Source organism: Aethalodelphis obliquidens, unplaced genomic scaffold (genome assembly GCF_003676395.1).
Source record: "Aethalodelphis obliquidens isolate GAN/ISIS:26980383/991018 unplaced genomic scaffold, ASM367639v1 scaffold25, whole genome shotgun sequence".
In the NCBI taxonomy this organism is placed as follows: domain Eukaryota; kingdom Metazoa; phylum Chordata; class Mammalia; order Artiodactyla; family Delphinidae; genus Aethalodelphis; species Aethalodelphis obliquidens.
Genome location: NW_020837969.1, coordinates 27,372,724 through 27,386,840, shown reverse-complemented (window position 1 = coordinate 27,386,840; position 14,117 = coordinate 27,372,724). Strand labels below are relative to the sequence as shown.

Sequence of the window (14,117 nt, the reverse complement as noted above, 5' to 3'; positions counted from 1 at the left end):
GCTTAATCATTCAGTAACTGTGCCCTTGAGTAAGCTGCTTAATTATTCTGTGCCTCAGTTTCCTTATTTAGAAAACTGGCATGTAATTGTCACCTACCTCAGAAAGTTGCTGTGAGAATTCAGCGAACAGTGCCTGGCATGGAGTGCAAATGCAATGAAATGTTAGCAACAGAGCAGTTTCTCGATGAAGTTATAGATGGAATCAATGATGCTGTAAAACACAGATACTGCCATATTTGGCTGCCCACACATGGTAGCTTTAAGGACCAAACGAGTCAATATATATGAAAATCTTTGTAAATCTGAAAGTGATCATTTGAATTTAACAGTTTATTGTTATGTATACCACTAAGACATAGAGGCTTCCAGACTATTCCCAGAAGCCTAGGTGTTATCTGCTAAGGTGGGAGGTGGGAGGGATGGGGTGGAAAAGGATACTGAAAGGTATCATTTGCATTTCCTATCCTGAAGGGAATTAGCTTGAGGAAATATGACATACAGTCATAGAATTTAAATACAAGAGGTAAGGGGGGAAAAAAAAGAAAACAAACAAAAAAAGTGCTCATAGCATTACGCTATAAAAGTGTTTTGGAAGGGGCTTCCCTGGTGGTGCAGTGGTTAAGAATCCGCCTGCCAATGCAGGGGACATGGGTTCGAGCTCTGGTCCGGGAAGATCCCACATGCTGCAGAGCAACTAAGCCCGTGCACCACAACTACTGAGCCTAAGCTCTAGAGCCCATGAGCCACAACTACTGAGCCCACGCGCCTAGAGCCCATGCTCTGCAACAAAGAGAAGCCACTGCAATGAGAAGCCCGTGCACCACAATGAAGAGTAGCTGCCGCTTGCTGCAATTAGAGAAAGCCCGCGCAGCAACTAAGACGCAACACAGGAAAGAAGGAAGGAAAGAAAGGAGGGAGGAAAGAAAGGAGGGAGGGGGAGGGAGAGGGAGGGAGGGAGGGAGGGAGGGAGGGAGAGAGGGAGGGAGGGAGGGAGAGGGAGAGAGGGAGAGGGGGAGAGAGAGAGAGAGAGGGAGAGAGAGGGAGAGAGAGGGAGAGAGAGACAGAGAGAAAGAGAGACAGAGAGAAAAAGGGAGAAAGAGAAAAAGAGACAGAGAAAGAGAAAAAGAGAAAGAAAGGAAGAGTTTAGGGAATTCCCTTGTAGTCCAGTGGTCAGGACTCTGCACTCTCACTGCCGAGGGCCCAGGTTTAATCCCTGGTTGGGGAATTAAAATCCCACAAATTGTGTGGCATGGCAAAAAAATAAAATAATATTAGAAATAGAGTTACAGATATAGAAGACAAACTTACGGTTATCAGGGGATAAGGTGGGTGAGGGATAAATTGGGAGACTGGGATTGACATACCTACACTACTATTTATATATAAAATAGGTAACTAATAAGGACCTGCTGTATAGCACAGGGAATGCTACTCAATACTCTGTAATGACCTATATGGGAAAAGAATCTAAAAAAGGGTGGATATATGTATATGTATAACTGATTCACTTTGCTGTACACCTGAAACTAACAACATTGTAAATCAACTATATCCAATAAAAATTTAAAAATAAAAAAATAAAAGTGTTTAGAGAAAGGGAGAAACTGCGGTCCTTACTTGAGCAGGCCACACCAATTAAATTAGGTGTTTCTAAGAAAGAAAAATGAGTGTCACCTGGGACGGCCAGGAAGGAAATCAGAGATTGGCTGGGTTAGTACAGATCCTCCCAGACTGTGAAAATGACAGACAGATGGAGGATGTCAAGGACCTTCCAAAGAGAAATGGTTACGCGGACACAGAGAGAGGACTGTAAATAATACAGCCAGAGAGTAGCGCTTGGAAAGAAGGCAAGCTGAGCGTGTGACGCTGACCTAGAAGAATGTAGAAAAAAAAGTTAAGAGGCGGCAAGACCAGTAACTACATTACCTTTGTCATCTCATTGTGTGTCTCTACCCTTGGCTTTGAAAAATGTAATTCTATCTTCCATGTTTCGCCCCTCCCCCCACTCCAGGAATACAGAACAAGAAGAAAAAAGAAAATAAATACGAATCAGGAGCTTTAGATGGCTTCTTTTCTTCCTCGGTAAGGAACCAGAGCTTCTCAGATCAGGATGTGGTAAAAGTTGGTCCATTAATAAGATTTACTTAAGGACCAGTATTAATGATGAGGGTATTTGGGCTGTAGACATTCACTTTTCAAATAACTGATATTAACCTCATTTTCCCATCTCTCTTAAGATAGCAAATTTCTTTTTGCAGGAATGTTTTTAGAGAAGTAATTTACGGGCACTTAATTACTAGCATAAACAATTCAACAGTCCCTTTTCTAAGAGTCCATTAGGTTTCTGTTACAATATTATACATTCCAATCAAATGTCACTTTCTGTAAAGGTCTTCATTGTCAGTCTCCTCAAAGCAAAGTTTATCTGGACTATTAGACATTCGCTCTCTGCTTTGGCTGTACCAAATTAATTATTTATACCTGAGGTCCACCGCTTCAGAACGTGGGCATCTCAACATTTCTCCAGTGGATTATTAAGAGTCTGCTTTTTAAATACAGTCCTCATTTCATAGTCTGTCTGCTTGAGGTTAAACATAATAGTCTAGTGACTCTTGTATGAAATAGTTCAATGTCATAAGATGCTCTCCTGGGTTTTATGGTGATGAACACATTTGAAACAAACGAACCTTTAAGAATACCCTCACAGGGAAGAAGGGGAAAAGGCTTCTGACTTGAAAACTGTCTGGCACCAGTCTCGCAGAATTATTAAAACAAGTCAGGGGGCTTCCCTGGTGGCGCAGTGGTTGAGAGTCCGCCTGCCGATGCAGGGGACACGGGTTCGGGTTCTGGTCTGGGAAGATCCCACATGCCGCGGAGCAACTAGGCCCGTGAGCCACAACTACTGAGCCTGCGCGTCTGGAGCCTGTGCTCCGCAACAAGAGAGGCGCGATAGTGAGAGGCCCGTGCACTGCAATGAAGAGTGGCCCCACTTGCCGCAACTAGAGAAAGCCCTCGCACAGAAACGAAGACCCAACACAGCCAAAAATAAATTAATTAATTAATAAGTTTATTAAAAAAAACAAGTCAGAGATATAATGCAGATCCTACTGTTCATACATCAGGAATAATGAGAGATACGAAAGGGACCTTAGGGGGAGTCTAGCCCCTCTCCTTATTTTATAGATTAAAAAAAAAAAGAGAGAGATCACAGCCCACAGACAGCCTTTAGCTTACAGTGACTCGCTTGGTTCCAATGGCCACTCTCAGATATTCGTCAAAGGCATCCTTGAAAGAGTAAGACAGGGCGCAAGCACTGTCATGCTCAGGATTCTTGATTGCTAGCAACGAACTCTGCTCTGGCTTGTTTAGTCAGGAAAAGACTTTATGAAAGAAGATTAGCAGCGCCCGGAACCTCCAGGAGGGCCAAAAAGCCCAACCGGGCTGCCAAGTAGCCAGGAACAACGACCAACCACATCGTAGGGAAAGGGACGGTCGCCTAGCAACACCCTCACAGTTCAAAAACCATGGCGCTGACACGGCTCGCAACCATGAGACCTGGGAGAGAGAGATGCCAGTTCTTCTGGCTGCCCCTAGGAGCTGGGCATCTCCGCCACCACCATCCCCTCCAGAGAAGCATTTCCGTACAGGTACCACCTCACATTGCTCGTTTCTCCATCCCATCTTGGGTGAGAACACCTGATGAGTGGGCCGAACCACAAAGAAGACTAGAAAATTCGTTTTTCAGCTTTTACCTTAGGGAGGTAAGACTTAAAAAGAAATTGCCTAAACATGAGAAACTAGGACAAACGTCCACCAAGTCTACCAAGACTAACAGAGCTTCTTTAACAAACTTTCATTTCCACGTGGGCATCCGGAAGGAGAATGATCATCTTCCCTTAAACTTCCCCCACCCCCAATAATTTGGCTTCTAACACGTGTGTGATTCTGACACACTTTATAAAACAGAAAATACATTTTTTCATTCCGCTCCTGGGACCTCCCCTTTTTACACAAGAACGCCGAAGCCCACTCGGTGGCCAGCAGAGAGAAGGGAACCTTCTCCAAGCTCACACTACATTGACTAAGGCTCTTGACCTTTTTTTTAAATTACTTTTTTAAACTGAAGTATAGTTGATTTACAATGTTGTTAATTGCTGCTGTAGAGCAAAGTGATTCAGTTATACATATATACACATTCTTTTTTCGTATTCTTTTCCATCATGGTTTATCACAGGATATTGAATATAGTTCCCTGTGCTATACAGTAGGACCTTGTAGTTTACCCATTCTCTATATAATAGTTTGCATCTGCTAACCCCAAACTCCCAATCCATTCCTCCCCCACCCCTCCCCGCCTGGCAACCACAAGTCTGTTCTCCATGTCTGTGAGTCTGTTTCTGTTTCGTAGATAACTTCATTTGTGTCATCTTTTAGATTCCATAGGTAAGTGATACCATATGGAATTTGTCTTTCTCCATCTGACTTACTTCACTTAGTATGATAATCTCATGTTGCTGCAAATGGCATGATTTCATTCTTTTTTATGGCTGAGTAGTGTTCCATTGCATATATGTACCACAATTTCTTTATCCATTCGCTATGGAAAATAGTATGGAGGTTCCTCAAAAAACTAAAAACAGAGTTGCCACATGATCCAGCAATCTCCCTCCTGGGTACATATCTGGACAAAACTATAATGCAAGAAAATAACATGCACCCGTATATTCACAGCAGCACTATTCACAATAGCCAAGACATGGCCCTTGACCTTCTTGACCTTTCTAATTCCAGCACCGTCTTGACTCCTTCAAGAGATAAAAACAAGAAGATTGCCCGGCATGCAGTGGCTCAAGGCTAGAATCTGTCAGTTGCTTGGCTTTGGGCTTTAATTCTCAGACACTAAATGATTTTGAGGAGGCTGTTTCCCTTGATGTGTGCAGAATTAGCCTTAGATACTAAGCCTTTAGGGCAAGTTTTATTGTCCAAAGCAAACATAACCTGTTAAGATTTACAGACTTTATTAACAGCAATAACCATTTTACAACCAACATCAGTAAATCAGGGTTTATTGAGAACTCTACAATTTTAATCTGTGGAAAAGCATTAAAATGTCGGATTTTCATTGGACATAATTTCTAACTTTTATGAAAGATAGATTTTCCATTTAACTGGGGAGTATAAAAAAGTGCAGCGTGGGATAATGAATTGTTTTGAAAAGAGCAAATTGGTTTTCGCTAAACAATGGTGTCAAACACTAAAAAGCTTCCATCTTTAGTTAGAACTGCCCCAAGGTTAAGGTTAAAAGCAACTGTAGTAACGAATATGTTCGAATACATCTAGTGACAGGATGAGCTCACAGCATTTAGAAAAGCTTGAATTATCATCTGTTCACATTTCAGGTATTTTAGGAAAAGTGTACGACCAATTATTTCATCAAACCTGTGTCTATATGAGTCTGGTGAGAACCTCCGAGTTCCTATACCGTTTTTCAAAAAGTGTTTTCAGTAACAATAATGCCATTCATAAGACTCTTTCATGGGATAAGCAAGGTGAAAAACATTGATAGTCACCAGCTTCTATAAATAACCTTTTATTTCCTCCACGCACAAGATTACAAGAGAGGAAAGCAGGAAACTTTATGGTGCCTTCAACCTGTGATGAGCTTCAAAGGCAAGAACAAAGGGCACAGGCTGGGGAGCCCACGGTGACCAGGGATGGTCTTAGCAGCAACCTTCTTCATGGGGCTCAGAATGTGTTAGAAATTGCAAGCGTTTTCGGCTTTAATCCGGATCCCCAACCATACGGAGCCCTACATCTTCCTCTGAGAATCAAAGGCTCATGATGCTTTAGAAAAGGAGGAAGAAAAGAAGTCACAATAATCTCTACTATTTATTTAGTGTTAGAAACTGTGTTAGATGCTCTGCAAATTCTCGGGTTTCCTTCTTCTTTGGTTTGAGCAATCCTACAGGAAAAGTACTTTTCCTATTTTCAGATGAGGACTCTGAGGTTCAGGGTGGCTAGTACTGCTGTAGGTCCTAGAAGTTAGGAAGTGCTAGTCAGTGTTGAACCCCAGTCCGTTCGACTCTGAAGTTCATACTTTCCCCCCGCGATGCCACACTAACGATCCTCAGTTCCCTTTCGACCATTTCCAGACGCCATGGCTGTATCCCAGGAGAGAGAGCCCTGGGATACAGACATGAGTATGTGCTCATCAGAATATATCCAGGGCCCTTTACGACAAGGAGATCTGTCGGGGCCATGGCCAAATGTGGGGAAAACTGTAATGAGAGTAGAGATTACCCTTATCCTCTCCCCTTCATATGCCCCCTTTTCTTCCCCTCCAAGGCACCCTTTCTGGAACTGCAGACATTCAGTACTTCTCATTCGCTAAGACAGCACCCAACCCAGGTTCCTGGTCCTTGGGAGCACAGAGACTCCACAGCGGCCCTGCTCCAGGCTGCTTGTTTCCTCAGCTCCCAAAGCCTCTATTTTCTCTCAGTGTTCTGTTCTTAGTTTTATCACCAGATTACCTATTTCAAACAAAGAAACACAGCATTTATAGCAGATTTAGGATTAGCAAATTAGCTAGAAGAGATTTTAAACAAAAAACTCTATGTCTAAGGGTGGGTGGAATGTCAGGCAGCAGAACAAGCAGGTATGCCATCACTGGCCTAGGGGCTCCCAAGCTTCATAAAGGCTTTGGGGGAAACCAACTAAACCCACCATCTCACTAAAAAGAAACATAAACTATCAAAGAAAAGAAAGATCTGAGCTTTAAGGTTCAATTGGCTTCTTGGTGATCTGGGAGCTTGGACAAGTTCTGTAAGATGGACGAAAAGTACCAATAGCTTTCTAGCATCTCACAGCAGTCTTCTGCAAATTAAATGAAATAACATAGAGAAACTGCTAAACACAGTGCCTGGCCCACGGAGAGACTCCATAAATGGTAGCTCTTTCTGTTCTTATACAAACTACCTTCTCTGGTCATATAGATGGAGTTAGTTAATTGCCAAGTAAGTTCTACCTTGCAGAGAGAAGGCAATCGTGTATGTCTTGTGAAAGTAAGACTTGCCCCCGAGGTTCCTTTCAATGTGCCAAGTAGGAGACCTCCACCTCCTATGCCACTGCAGGTACAGCTGGTACATCAGTAGCCCTGCCAGCCACAACTCCTTCTACTGATGACCCCTTGGGTCCCACAGGAGGTGGGCAGGAAGGGAACCAGTGGTGCAGTGGAGACGGTGGAACACCGTCTGCTCAGGGAAGATAACTCTGACTGATGCTATTTCACAGTGACAATTTCACAACTAATCAATTTCCAAGCACAGTTCCCAGTTCCTGCCATTCCGAAGAGTCATTACTGTAGGTTCCTCGCACGACTATGAGGTCAGTAAGCACAAAAACACTCTTTGAGACCTGAAGACCCCACGACAGGCACTGGCAGACATCTCCACCCTGCGAGACCCCGACCGTGGAAGGTATGAACATTTTCACCTTCCTTCCCTCTCTGTGTCTGTCTCTCTCACAGCTTTCTTCTCTGGGTCTGCCTTCCCTTCAACAAAAACACAGATGTTGGTGGTAATAACTAGTGTGTAAGCTATTGCTGAAACTAAAACAGCTGTAAATATTGGTGCACAGATATAGGTAGTATCCAACTCACAAATAAGTGAAATTTCAAAGTAACTCAAGTGTTTGGAACCCAGATGCTTTCCCGCCTTAAGATAATGCTATAAAAAGCTTGTTAGGGGCCCACAATAGCCATTAACCCACAGTGTAGCTGAAACACTCTCTATTTTCATCTATAATACAAAATGTAGAAAACAAAGCTTTCTCCTCCACCTCCCACCTCAGCTCAGAATTTCTGTTTTAAACCATCCTCCAGCCACAGCTGCTCCTTGAAATGGCCCTCTATTGACTTTCAGCCAGCCTGGCTCTGAAATTTATTTCTAATGACATCTACATGCCTAAAAATAAGAGTGATGTGATGTCAAAAGGGGAATGGGGAGTGGACTGAGTTCAAGAGTGGCCCCCTTCCAAATTTCATGTCCACACGTACACTGTGCACGTGACCTTACTCGGAAAAGGGTGTACTGTGACCCAGAACATTAACACGAGGCCTTACTGGGCTGAGGTCGGCCCTAATCCAATAATTCATGTCCTTATAAGAAGAGGAAAATTCAGACACATGGAGATACAGAGACAAGAATACCATGTGAACTGTCTGTAGTAATGTGTCTACTATCGGAAGCTTTTCACATCCTGATCTGCTCCCGTGGTTACAGCTGAAAAGCAGATGAGAAGCAAATAAAGACGGAAAATGAATTGAGCCAATAGGCACGACTCATTTGCCTTCAAGAACAGGGTGCTGGGGCAAGAAACCTTCAGAGGGATGTCCGAAGAGCTGCTTCAACTTCAACCCAAGTTCAGCTTTTCCCAGGTAGGTGAACAGCTAGGAAGGCTGCTTACTTCCTAGAGGCTAACCCCTTTCCACACAGGGCTCCTCCCTCCCGACCATGGCCCCAGAGAGCCTCAGAGTCCTTAGAATTCCTAAATCCTTACAGCCTCTGGGAAGATGCTTCAATGTGCGTGTGTGGGTGTGCATGCCTGTGTACACACTCCTGCACGCATGTACACACCAAGTTTTATTTTCCCCTTTGGCTATTATTCTATATACTTTTCCAGACTGCACATTCTCTACCCTTCTCTCCTTTGTTCTTTGTTTCTACTTATGTCTTCAAAGACCGAGTGAAGAAGGTCTTACCCATTTTCTAGTACCAGAATAGGAGAAAAACAAGAGTCTAGTGGATTTCACAGTTTAGTCTGGGGCTAGTCCTGGTACAAGCTCAAATATTCAGGAATAAAGGCAGGAAACAATTTTTCATTCATATTCAACAGATATTTATTGAACACCTGGATGTGAAAAGCACTGTTTTATGTTCTGGGGATACAGCAATAAAAAATGAACAAAATTCCCCTCATGGAGCCTAAGTTCTAATAGACGGAAAATAAGCCAAATACATACAGTATGTTTGTGCTAAGAGCTGAGTTAATATAAAGCAGAGAAAGGGGCTTGTAAGTACACACATAGGATAGGGAAGTGACATTTTCATCAGAGTGCCCTGAGCAGGCCTCACTGAGCAGGTGATACCTAAGCAAGCCCTGAAGGAAGGGATGAATCGATGTAATAACTGGGGAAGAGTGTTCTAGCAGAGGGGCCAGCATGTGCAAAGGCCCTGGGGCAGTTGCATGGCCGGTGCAGCTGAGGAAGCGTGAGGAGGCCAGTGTGGCTATAGCAGGGTCAGAAGCGAAGGAGCAGAAGATGAGGTCAGAGGCAAAAGCAGGCTAGGTTATGCTGGACCACATAAGGTGCCAAAATACAATAGACTCTTACTCTGAGTGCTCTGGGGATCTTTTGGAAGACCGAACAGTTACCACTTAAACAGGTGCAAGACCTTTGGTGGGGCTCGCGTCTGAGCATCAGTTTTCTTGCCTCTAAACTGCAAAGGCTGTGCCAGGGAAATATCTAAGTTCTCCTCCAGCTGTAAAAATTAATTTCTAGACATCTAGAGAATGTTCGGTTCCCACAGGACAGCTAATAAAACCATGACCTTCCTTCCGTCTTCACTCCTCTCTGATGCTGGCAAAGTTGACAGAGTGACCCAGCCCAGGCCTGGAAGGAAGCCTGGTTATGAGAGACGGTGGTGACTACAGCAAACTGCTGGTACCCAAGTCAGACTCCCAGGAGCACATGGGGCGTCCTCAACGAGATTGACATTCACCTGGGCACTAACGCCCTGCTGCCTGTCCCCCTGCTCGGGAATCCAGGGCACACTCTCCATACAGAACCCAAACGAACTTTTTAGCCAACCCAATACAAATCTAAAAAGAAGCATTTTCCTTTCTCATCATTTCACATCAGGCATGGAATGTTCACTTTAATTTTCAAGTCCGTTTACTTCATTTCAGGGAAGCATTTGAGTTTTGAACAGTGTCCACCCTGCAGGCTTCCTGTCTAGATTGGCAAGTGTGTATGTTTTTTCATTCCCTTTGACACTTTCGACTCCTTTGTCCTTCCAAATGCAAAATCCCATAGCAATGTTTGCTAAAAGGCGAGGCAACGGATCCTTTTTTGTTGTTTTTTGTTTTTTAAATATCTCTACTTCTCAGTGACTAAACGACGGCTCTTCGGCCAGTTTCCTAGCTTCCCAGAGAGAAGCCACAGCTGGCCTATCAACTGCTTGACTCAAGCCTACATTTATAAACACAGGATTCTACCAAGCATTCTTTATACTTCTGAGTACCCCCGCACAATACTGCCTTAATAACCATATTACTAATCCATGAGAACCTCTTTTAATAGCGACTGAAAGGACACCATCTCTACTACCACAATGTGTTATTACTAATAATTATATTCTAACCATATGATAGAAGTTTCTAGAAAACAAGGAGCAAAAACCACAGTGACTCTGGATTCCTGCAGCCTCACTGTGAACAATGGATAACTGATCAGAGACCTGTGGCTTCAACACTTCTTGTATCCCTCATGCCAGCACAGCACCTAAAACACAACAAAAACTCCTGGAATGTTTGTCCCGTAAGCAAATAAAGGATGAGTAAGTGCAGACACCCATGAAACTTGGCACTAGGGCCTGACCTCCTTCTCTCTGCACTTTTTCACGTGAATTTGCCTATTAGATTGATCCAGAAGCCAAGGTCAGATGGAGGACACAGAAGATGCTGCCTGTCCCACTGAGGTCCCCAAAAGCAAAGGCACAGAACACATCCTACCCGGGCTGCCTAGCAAGAGCCTGTGCCAACAAGAAATTAGAGGAGACACAATTTCCTCTTCCAACTTATTTCCAACAGTCTCTTCACCATCTTTAGCAGTTGGGGCCAGGCAGCACCAAGGCCATACCCAGGCTGGCTTTCATCACCTGTAGCACACAGGACTCGGGCCCTCCCTCTCGGGAACAGGCCTGGTCTTACCTCGGCAGCAGGAACTCCCTCAGGCGGGCGGCAGTGCAGCACGATCATGCCTTCGATGGGAACCTCCCTTCCCTGCGGGTCTTGCTCGAAGTTTTTCCGTAAATCTGCAAAGAAGGTGAAAGATATGACACTTTGCTCTGGGGCCAGTAGGATCCACATTTCCTCCGAAGATTATAAAATAGTGAGCTGAACGTCACAACCTAGATACACACACAAGTCACTGGTTTCAGGGGTTCCTAAATATTCACAAGCATCTTTGTTAAGAAAGAAATCTTAACAAAACTGTCCCTAATGTTCTATACTGAGACGAAGGATAAAAGATTTACTGGGGGAGCAGGAAAAGGAAAAACCTCATTATTTCATGAGTCTTTGCCAGCATTACCTACTTAGTATCTGATACATCACTTGGCCTAATAACTTGCCATCCACAGCTATTATGCAGTTGAGATGCACGTGATTTTTTTTTTTTATTAACTAAAGAATGCATTATTAACCTGTAACCTCTGCCATTCCCTTAACCCTCTAGGGAGCTCTAGAAGATGGTAATAGAGTGAGATTACCTATTAGTCTTTTATTTGTAACCAGGGAGAAGAGGCAACGTTCAACCACAACAAAATCTATAACCTATCCAACCAAACATATAAGTAAAAAACACAACACCCTCCAGTCCAACGGCAATGCTGGGTATCCATGCAGTGCGTTTCATGGAAGGCTCCAGGCTCTTTCCAAACAAGCTGCACCATTAACCTTTTACACACGGAAGGGTGACACTTGGAGAGGTTAATTGGCTTGCCAGTGGTCACGGAGAGTATTAGTGCCAGTGATGGGGAAAAATTCACCAAGTGTCTGGACATCAGTACCTGACTGCTCACCAGCAAAGCTTTCTCCGGGAAAAGGATACAGGGCCAGTTCGAAAGAGAGAAAGAGCATCATTGGCACAGCTTTCCACTTAAGCATATGCTTCATTAGCAAGAGTGGGAGTTGGCCTTTGCTTCTTTTTGAGGTGCCATAACAACACTTCTATAATTTTACAGCACGAGCTTAATTCCCACTGGCACTTGAAGGCCTGGGCTGGTGGAGCGAAGACAGTTTTACAAGTCTTTCGAAGATTTCCCCCTCCCTCCCGGACAACGTATTTTTCTTCAATCGAGGATCTCAAATTACAGGCTGTGGATTTATTGATTTAATTTTCTTTAGTGCTTACAATAACGTGAAATATGTTCTCTGGAAAGAGCAGAGCTTCAGACTCAGTTACATCTTTATAAATTGTATAAATACATTAAACTTGCTTTTAGCAAGTCAAAAACACGCCATGATTAAAAAGAACAGCGATCCACGTATTCACTTTCTTCAGAATTTTACTATTAATGTTTTCCCTTCCAGCGGCAACTGCCGTCTTCTGTCAGTACTGCTGTCTATTCGGAGATCTTCGGGAGTATCCTGGAAGCAAAGGATCTTACAAGGACTCACACTGTAGGCAGGCGGCAGGATCTATTTTCCCATTTCTCTGCTGTCCCCCAAATTGGAAAGCCAAGCTTCCTTCTACTGGAGATCTGTAAACTGCCACAGCCTTTACGATTCAGAATTTCTGACTCTCAAGTGTGAGGAAGTTCACAAGACTGATGACAAAATTACAAGTGATGAAAATGTGAATAACCCCCAGAATGAAAAATCTCACATTTCCTGCAAAACGTGAACACAAATTCTGCTTTGCTCTCCCCCAAGGGATCCTTGAGTCAGAAATCCCCTTTCTGTATGACCAATATAGTCATCAGGACTATAGTAACCCCCCTTTATCCATGGAGGATACATTCCAAGAACCCCAGTGGAAGCCTGAAACCACAGATAGTACCAAATCCTATATATATTGTTTATTCCTATGATAAAGTTCAATTTATAAATTAGGCACAGTAAGAGATCAACAATACTAATAATAAAATAGAACAATTAAAACAATATACTGTAGGGGCTTCCCTGGTGGCGCAGTGGTTGAGAGTCTGCCTGCCGATGCAGGGGACACGGGTTCGTGCCCCGGTCCGGGAAGATCCCACATGCCGCGGAGCGGCTGGGCCCGTGAGCCATGGCCGCTGAGCCTGTGCGTCCAGAGTCTGTGCTCCGCGACGGGAGAGGCCACAGCGGTGAGAGGCCCGCGTACCGCAACAAAACAAAACAATATACTGTAATAAAAGTTATGTGAATGTAATCTCTCTCTCAAAATATCTTGTTGTACAAATTTAATGCTTTTCCACCTTAACGAAGTACTCATCATGTGTTCTGGCCATTATGGGGTATGACGGCAAAACTAGCATGAATTTCATTTTCCTTCTAACAATTTCACGGATACAAGATTTGTGCTTACTATAGGTCTTAGCAACCTCAGCATAAAATTTTTTCTTTCTTTTTTAAGTCAAGAATTTTCACTTTTTCACTTAAAGAAAGCACTTTTCAGCACCTGTTTGACATATACGAATTTCCAGCATTACCACCCTTGCACTTTGGGGCCATTATCAATTAAAAGAAGGGTTACTTAAACTCAAGTACTGTGATACCAGGACAGTTAATGTGATAACCGAGATGGTTACTTAGAGATGAATGGGCGGTTTACTGTGGACAAAGGGATGATTCTTGTCCTGGGCAGGATATAGTTGGATGGCATGAGATTTCATCATGCTTCTCAGAATGGCATGTGACTTAAAACTTATGAATTATTTCTGGAATTTTCCATTTAATATTTTCAGAGTAAGGCTGACCATGGGTAACTGAAACCACGGATAAGGGGGATGACTCTGTATTGAAATGAATCTATTGGAGAGTGTGAGCGACTCTTACATGACACATCAGTTTGTTAATGGAAAGAAAGGGTTGTGTTTTTGTGGTTAATTTTGTTTGGTTGGTTTGCCACGTTTTTCTTTTCTTTGATTGCTTTGTTTTCTAAAGGAAGTCTTATCCAGTGTTGCTACATGATGACTGCAGTTTTGATAACACCAAATAATGTGCATTCACCCAAATGAAGCACAGAAAATGAACAGCATGAATTTCTATTTTGTCTTATACTATTTCTATTTTATCTTCTGTTTCCTTTCTTGGCTCACTAGAAACGGAAAAGGTAACAAAATGTATAGTTTTCGGGT

General features: G+C 43.3%; 1 protein-coding gene across 1 annotated transcript in view; it reads right to left on the bottom strand.

The window, feature by feature from the left end:
- The window catches only part of UNC5D (unc-5 netrin receptor D), a 601,039-nt gene that overhangs the window by 213,269 nt on the left and 373,653 nt on the right, over window positions 1–14,117 (bottom strand). The window contains exon 4 of the mRNA XM_027122816.1: window positions 10,987–11,090. Within this exon, the coding sequence (XP_026978617.1) occupies window positions 10,987–11,090 (104 nt within the window). The remainder of the gene's footprint in view (window positions 1–10,986; window positions 11,091–14,117) is intronic.